The 8,883-nt window shown below is 39.7% G+C and overlaps 1 protein-coding gene across 1 annotated transcript in view; it reads left to right on the forward strand.

Annotated features, from left to right (window-relative positions):
* LOC109928990 (uncharacterized protein KIAA1522 homolog) overlaps nt 1-7,984 on the forward strand; it is a 28,878-nt gene extending 20,894 nt beyond the window's left edge. The window contains exon 6 of the mRNA XM_048612902.1: nt 4,587-7,984. Within this exon, the coding sequence (XP_048468859.1) occupies nt 4,587-4,618 (32 nt within the window). The 3' untranslated portion in view covers nt 4,619-7,984. The remainder of the gene's footprint in view (nt 1-4,586) is intronic.
* The last annotated feature ends 899 nt before the right edge of the window (nt 7,985-8,883 follow it).

An 8,883-nucleotide genomic window follows, 5' to 3' on the forward strand; every position in this document is an offset into this window, starting at 1 on the left:
CCCCCTTGACCTGTCCGTCCTCCCTGGACTGACCTATCTCCTCCCTAACTCCCCACCTACACTCACCTTTACTGGCTCCATCCCCGCCTCTTCAACCTGTCTGTTTCGTCTCCACCTATCCTCTCCTCTATCCATCTTCTATCCACCTCCCACTCTCTCCCTATTTATTTCAGAACCTCCTTCCCCTACCCCACTTCTGATGAAGGGTCTAGGCCTGAAACGTCAGCCTTCCTGCTCCTATGATGCTGCTTGGCCTGCTGTGTTCATCCAGCTCTGCACTCTGATCTCTCTCTCCAGTTCAGTTTCTGGTTGATGGTAGCCCCCAGGACATTCAGCGTTGGTAATGCCATTGAATGTCATGGGGCAATGGTCAGATTCACTCATTGAAGATAGTTCTCCTTCAGCATTTCTGTGCTGTTTAAATTCCGTTTTGAATGTTGAACTACTTAACATTTTTTGGCTTTCAGTTCTGAAACTAGCATTGTGTTAATGTGATTTTGAAGCTACATGTTTTGCAATGCATTAACATTTTAAATAAAGTTAAAAGATATCAGTGATCATTTTGTCAATCACACCTTCATCTCTTTTCCATTCCTCCCTGTCTCAGTTTACTTTTACCTTTCTATTTTATAGACGATGTGATTAAACTTCAAATTGGCAATGAAGCATGTTATTTTTGAGAAGTTTCTAGAATTAGCCATTATGTAGGTGGCCTTTGAAGTTTTAAAAACATTTTCCTATTCCCCATAATTTGTGAGAGACATAATGTGTTAGCATACCTTCCTGTTCCTACTTGTTGGATAAAGTGCTGTAATTTGCACAAAGGGGACACTGGGAGATGAGTAGCAACAGTATATAATTCCAACAATAATGTGTCTGTAATTTAGGAAAATTTTCCATGTTACTCCACAGTATTTACTGAGGATTTACTGAGACATAGCATTGTACACCAGGCTAAGTGAGGGATATTAGGATGTGTAGTCTGAAACTTACGCAGGGGTATATTTGAAGGAAGTTTTAAGGGAATAGGCAGGGAATTTCAGAGCATTGGTGCATTGACAGTAAAGATGCTGCAGCAGTGAGTGAAGGAAGAAGTGGGCTGCAGTGGAAGCCAATGTGAGGTATCTGCAGATTTTTGAAGGGTTTGCGGTATAGGTGAGGATGGGGAGAGCTTTGGAGGAGGAAGAGCATAGATTAAGAACTTGAGAATGGGAATTTTCAATGGGACATTGGACTGGGACCCAAAGTAATTCAGTGGAGACTGGGAGAATGGCCTGGAGTTTTGTCCTTGGGCACAGTGAGATAGTGAGTATCGAGGAAAGTTCCCAGCTCAACTGTCCAGTCTGAGGAGCAGGTGCCCACAAACATGGGATTTTCCAAGAAGGGGAAGGGTGAGGGCTGTAGTGAGGCCAGTGAATCTGGGAAAGAGTCACATCAGCACTGGCTGCTGGGTGTGGAAGCAAACTCTCTTTACAAGACCCAGCTTAGTGCTGTGGGATTTCATCCAAGTTATAACCAAAATAGGAAAACCCTCTAGCCCTCCCCTCCCATAAACACATTTCCCTGTCTCATTCATGCCACCTCCATGGTATCTTATGCCAAGCAATCACCCCTTTCATGTGGACTCTTATACCTTCTGTTTTAATTAATAGTCAGTTCACCCATTATACACTTTATAGAACCAATTAGCTCCATAGTAACAAAGAAATAGGTGCCTTTTAAAATAATTTTTTTAATGAAGTCATTTATCGATAATTTTACACTTTCTTCAAAAAGTCACACTAAAAATAATTGTTCTATACAGGTCAATAGAAGTGTCAAACATTCAGACCTTTTAAATGCCTAAGAGCAGAAATGTCTTACACAAGAACAGAAATTGCTGGAGAAACTGTGCAGGTCTGGCACCATCAGTGAAGAGAAAGCAGAGTTAACGTGTCCAGTGATCCTTCTTCAGCAGAAGTCTTTTTATCCTTGTGTAAATAAACATTGTAAAATGGACAGAGGAGATGAGTGGGTCAGGGCTGTCAATCAAGCAGTGTTTTCCCTGGAGTTCAGTCTATTGGATATCTGGACTGTGAGGCTGCTGAATGTGGACTTGTTTTGAAACCAGTATGCACCCTTCAAAGGCTTTACTGAATATCAGGAATTCTGAAATCAGGTCCTGACCATCATTATTTTCATTTAGCTCCCTATCCTATGTAAATCCAAGCAATAACAGCAGGCTGTGATAACAATTAACAGCCGTTGGAAGGTCAGCTAGGTGTACATCGGAGTAGTTAACTCTGAAGGTGAAAACGATGGTTGCAAAAGAAAATTTTCAGATGTTATAATAGTTTAAAACTGAGTTGTTAAAACTGAGGAGATTTTTCTGAATGTATTTATGCAGCTGTGTTCTCTGCCATCGTACCTATGTGTATGTTACTGACTAACCACAAAGATGAGCAGGAAGACAACAGGTGCAGACCAGATCCTAGAATAAAGGTAACCTTCAGGTGCAGGACCAATCAAATACAAAACTTCTCAAATGAAGGTTAATCAGACGGTTACTGTACATTGAGCCATAGCTGAATGGGTGTTGGAATAATTTAGAAGATACCTGAAGTTTGAATTGTTTGGAACAACACAAGATCAGTTAGGAAACAAAGACAAATTTTCTACAGTTAATGTTGTATTTGTAGTGTAGTTTGTAATGTAATTACAGAAATCTACAAACTTTGTAACAATTATACTTTTATCTAATCTAACCTGCAGTAACATTATCTTTGATATTCCTTCCCAACCAAATGTAATGGAAGGGTCAAATTTGCTGCTAACTTTAATTAGCTTGTTCAGAAAGCTCAGGTCTTGTTCACTGTTTTGCCAAGGTATTGAAATTACGTGGGAAAGTAGTGGAACCGTTGTTGTACAATTGTTTGCTCACTTCTCAAAAGGGAAAGGATGGGTTTACATTCAGGTTCAGGGGACCTGGCCTGAAATGCAAACCTGTCTTTTCTCTTAATGAAACTGATGGGCGTGTCTGGCAGATTGGCTAGACTGGGATAGTGACCTTCGCTACAGAGTTCAGCACATGCGTGTGCATGAGAGGGAGAGAAGATTGAGCTGCGCTAAGACCTTCCCAGTTTCACTCCTACACTGGTAAGGTTTTTGGGAATGGGGGAGCTATAGCTGATTTCTTTTTCCTAACGTGGAGTTCCCAGTATGTGCTGGCAGATTAGTTCTCTGACTGTGGGGATGAGTTTGGACGCCTCTCAGTTCTCCATCGAATCCCTCCAGTGTGGAAACAGGCCCTTTGGCCCAACAAGCCCACCCTGACCCTCAGAGCATTCCATCCAGTGCCATTCCCCAAACCCACCTAATCTACACATCCCTGAACACTATGAGCAATTTAGCATGGCCAGTCCACCTAGCCTGCACATCTCTGGACTTTGGGGAGAAACTGGAGCACCTGGAGGAAACCCACGCAGACATGGGGAGAATGTGTAAACTCCACACAGACAAAAGTTGCCCGAAGGAGAATCGAACCCGGGTCCCTGGTGCTGTGAGGCAGCAATGCTAACCACTGAGCCACCGTACTGCTCTAGTTTCTGCAGTTTGAAATCCTTCACCATCTCCAGGAGCGGGCTCTGCCTCTGCAGACACTGTGATGCAAATCTTTTTGACTGGGAGGGGACCCTTTCACAACTTGGAGTAGTTTTGGCCTCAGTGTATTTTGGAGAGGTTGGTGTAGACTTGATGGGCCGAATGGCCACCTTCTACATTGTAGGGATTCTATAATTCTAATATTGTAAACAGGACTAAAAATGATAAGACTTAAGGCCTTACATCTAAGTGATATATTTGGGGTATTTATAGTGTCTGCTATCTTGAAGACAGATGCAAACTATTGGCTTAAAGTATCTGCCATTTCCCTCTTCCCTTTCGTTAATTCCACAGTCACATCCTCCAAGGGTCACACACACATTGACTATTCTCTTTTTATAAACCTGCAGGAGCACTTTCTGTCTGTTTTTATATTGCTTGCTGGTTTACTTTCGTTATCAATTTTCTCCCTTTCTGTTAACTTTTGATTCATCTGCTTCTGATGCCTCAAAAAATACTCCTCCGGCCTACTCTGGTTTTCACCGCCCTGTGTGCCTTAGTTTTTGATGGCCTTTGTTAACCATGAGTACTTCATCCTTTGTACAGACTTCTTTTTGCCCAGAATAAATTTTGCTGAGCGTTATGAAATATCTGTTTAAATATCTGCCACTGACCTTCCCCTTCATGTATTTTCCCAGTCCTCTCTTGCATCATTCTACTGTCCTAATGATCAGATTGTAATTTGGTCAGACAGTAAATGAAAGAAATCTGATCCTGACCTGTTCCGAGGTCTGTTTGAAAATGTTCATTCAAACTGCTTTGTGCTGTTGTGGGAAAGAGTTAAAAATTTAGTCATAAATGCCTCTCAACCTGGCTGATCTGAAATTTGCTCTCTAAATTAAGAATGATTTTGCATGAAATGGAAGGTTATGTTTGAGAGTTTTGACTGTGTCAGTTATTTTCTGTTAAACAGCTGTGAGTTAAAACATTTTTCTCCCTAAATGTAGGGAATCAGGATGCTGGAAACAGACAAGAGTAACTGAAGAAGTTGGGCATCAAACCTCAGGGTTCACTAAGCTCAAGGTCAATCTCCCTGCCTCGGAAAACGGAAACAATCCAAAATGAGCAATTCTTCAGAAAAACTTTTCTGCTGAATCATAATGGCCTTGTTTATGCAAAACTAAGAATCTACATTTGCCTGGAGTGCTGCAGCTTTTACTTTATACTGTAACTGAGTTCCATGAAAGCAGACAACGGAAAAGTGTCGCTGTACTAATTACAGTCTGAGATTAAAGGACTCTCAGAGAAGTGAGGATAATTTTTGTTAGTCATTCTGGATTGTGCAATTGTAACACCACCTTTTGAATCTCAATGCCATGGTTTCTACTGCAACAAGATGCATGTTAAAGGAGGTGGTTTGAGACTGTTTTAATTTGTCAATGAGGATATAATGGTTCTGTCTAAACAACTACAGTTTAAAAAGAATCAGTAGGAAGCACACTTATTGTATAAAATGAGGGGATTTGGGGTTGCTTTATCTATAAATGAAAATCAGCAATTATTTAGAAATGTATTCCCTTTGTTAACTTATAAAGCAGAATGACTATTAATAACTTGAAACCAAAAAAAGTCCTCTATCGAATATTAGATACTGTCTTTCCAGTGATCTCGAAAAATAAGTCACTTGCTGTGGTTCAGCTTGTGGTTTTGAAATTGTAAATAGATTATATTAACACTGTCCTGCTACTGACACCAGCTACATACAGGCCATCATGTGGCTTTCACAAGTTGCCTATCGTTTCTTATTTTGTCCCCTCCCTCATTCTCTTGTTATTTTGAAGGTGATGTTGGATTTCAGTGTGCAAAGGCAAGGGTTTGATCTCGTTTTATCTTTAACAATATGGCATTATCTGGAGCCTGTGGCAGAAAGCTACAACTTCCAGGTTTCAAAATGCTTAGCTCTCCAGCTCCCAACCTCACCTGAGTCTAGTCTTGTTGGATCACTGCAGTATCAGTTCATTGGATAATGTCACTGTGTTTTCTGAAATCAACTGAGGTCAGGCTCAAGGACAGCCACTGAATTGAAGGTTCTTTATAATTGTCACTGGATTATGACACCCATTTCACCTCCTCAATTCTGTATTTGAGAAATGATAAAAGTGCTAAGATGAAGATTTGGACCCAAAACTAAATCGCTGGTAGTTGAGAAAGGGGCTTTAAGATATGTTTATAATGTGCAAAATTTTCTTAAGCCTTGAGTTGACTGATTCTTGAGAATTAATTGGCAAATCCAAATCGATCGATTTCAGGGACTTAGAGCCCCTGACAATCAGTTCACCTATCACAAATTACTGAACATGATACATAAAAGAAGCTAATTTCTCCAGTCTCTCATGAAGAGATTGTCATTCCACTTTCACTGTATTTTTTTGTACAATGTTCTGTTTTTACAGGATGTAGAGTTTATTTGAGTTTTGTTGAGATGAATGTTGGCACTAATTTTATTTCCATAGTCTTATGAGAACACTGAATTACCTTCAATCTATTCAAATAGAGATGGACAATGTGGTTTTTATTTTTCGGTCATTCCAAAGCTTTCTGTACACTCTCCAGTTAATGTGTCCTGTGTGTAATTACTTTCTTAAATCTTATTTCTAACAAGTGAATACACAATGATACAATATCATCAACAGTCGTCTTCCTATAGAGTGAAATGTTTAATTCTGTTCACCTTTGTTTTAATGAAGCAGATAGTATTTGAGAGCGCTTCTGGTATATCATCTGCACTGGCTTTAAAAGCCCTGTTCCAATGTAGGAGGGTTCTTCCTCACATCTGAGGGGAGAAGGGGAAACATTCAGCAAAGATGTTGCTTTACACTCCCCTGTTTCCCCTTTACAAATGTGCATTGGCCAGCTTTGGAACAGAAGCTTTGTATTCGATCTTTAAATGAGCAGTTTGGAAACTTTGCACTTTTCAAACATTGCACTCCTCTTATTTGCTGTTTTCCTCCTCTGCTTGTTTATTGGAGAAACACACTTTTCTACCATTATCTGTAAGTGTAAAACAGGGAACTAAGGACTTGGTTGTAACTTGTCTTTCATGAATTTTTTAGTTTGATTCCAAGGATGGACATTTGCTAAATTTTCATGAGGACCATCCCCTCTTGGTGCTGCCTGAGAGCTACATGATTAAAATGATTTATTTTCTAGACGTTTAGTTCTGTTGGTAAGTGGACAGCTTACATTATACACTGAAGAATTAATAATATGAATTAATAATAATGAAAGATTAAACCAAATTTCAATGGGCATTCATAACAGCTATCCTGTTGAATTTCAGAAAAATAACTTGCACTGGCCCTCCTCAGCAATAATGGCACCATTCTGTAGATTGTCCCACATCTGAATCCTTTCATTTGATATTCATGCACTCGTCCCAGATTAATATGCAACTACTCTGTCACCCCAGTGGGAAATATAATTGTGTACTTAGCAGTTTCTATTGCACACCAGAACGCTGTTTCAAAACAATGTGTTCGTCATTATTTAGATTTTAACACTCAATGGAACAAAATCTACTCACTGCCAAATTTCACCTGGAAACCTATTTGTTTTTACGTATAATACAAGTTGTTAATATAGTCGTCATTCAGCAATTGATTGATTATGTTAAATGGGCGTGGTAACATGGAAAATTCTAAACTTGGCAGGTTTCAGTTGTTCTATTAAATGATGGCAATGCTTGTGAAATTATTTGTCCATTGAGGGTGACTGTTTTTGCAGAGAAAATGCTAAGGGTGTTTTAGAATTAGCACAACTTCTTATATCAGAGCTAGACATAATCAAAGGACCCGATTTTTATTATTGGCCCTTAAATGGGCCTCACACTTGCTGGAAGCATCAGTTATTTAAAAAAAACTTTAAAAAACACAGCTGTGAGGAGACAAGTACATTCTAAAGAGACCATATTTGGCTTGCATAAATTAATTTAAAATTAAATGATCATGTTCTTCAATGTAAATGTACATTTATAAAGCAGAAGTGGAATGGGGTTAATTAGCTGAAGCCAAATTGTTTGTGTGTTTATTCCCAAGCTGTTTACAGGCCACATGGTCATTTGGAGGTTTGGGGTACGGAGGAGGGTGGTGGTAACGAAAGTGACAACAGATAATTTTCGTCCATATTACTATCCTCTGTACTTGAGATTTAATTCCACAATTTCTCAGGGTGCACTTAGATGTTCAAACTCACTTCCACAATTCTAAATCTATGCTGCAGTAAATCTGTTCAAAGATATTGTATCACTTTAAAGTTTTCAAGAAGATTTGTAACTTGGGTTGTGGATGAGGTTGTAGACATGCTCGCCGAGCCGGTGGGTTTGGTTGCAAATGTTTCATCACCCTGCTAGGTAACACCATCAGTGCACCTTCCGTTAAGCTTCACTGTTGGTGCACTGACAATGTTACGTAGCAGGGTGACAAAATGTTTGCAACCACACCCACAGGCTAGGCAAGCATGTCTACAACCTCATATTGTATCACTCTCCTGAATTGTTAATTCATTGTGAACCATTCATTTCCTGCTCAAGAATCCAATCCCTTTTCACTGGATGTCTTTCTGGGACCATGCCGCCTGTGCTTCACATTATACTGGACACCCATTCTGGCCCTGGAAGTTCTATTGAGTTCTGAAAAGTTCCTAAGTTCCCAGCACCATAAGTGCCAGTAAATAATGACGCTGCTTCACAATGAAAAAACAGTCAGTATTCATCAGGTTTCTAGATTTTGAATCTTTGTACTAGTGGGGCTTCCCAGTTTTCTGCTGTAACCGGGCACATAGGAAGGGTTCCATGGGTGTATATTACAATGTAAATGTTAAAGTTGTTTGATGTTCTTTGTTTCATTTTCTGCACTGGCCAAGAATTGCAATTGCAGTTTTAATCTTGAATTCAACTTCTCAGAAAAAAAGGGATGAGTGAGCTGATAGATGAATTAAAAGCCAAATTGTAAACCCACGGGACAACTCTCATAGGTGGCCTTAAGCAGCAGGGTGAGCTGTATCCCATTGGCCTAAGGTCCAGTAAAAGAAACTCTGAGATTGTGACATTCATGAGCCAAGCCAAAGGAGTTGTACCTTTTAAACAGGAGGTTGTCGTGAACACCATAATCTGAATGTTCAGGATCCTTTGAACTGCAAGTCATAAGCTCCTGTTGATTGGACCACTTAAAGTGTGTTGATTATTTGTTGCATAAATGATCAGGAAATTGAATAAACTGAATGTTTGTTCTTTTTGTAGATAACCAT

The sequence above is a fragment of the Rhincodon typus genome, chromosome 27, assembly GCF_021869965.1.
Source record: "Rhincodon typus isolate 14 chromosome 27, sRhiTyp1.1, whole genome shotgun sequence".
Classification (NCBI taxonomy): Eukaryota; Metazoa; Chordata; class Chondrichthyes; order Orectolobiformes; family Rhincodontidae; genus Rhincodon; species Rhincodon typus.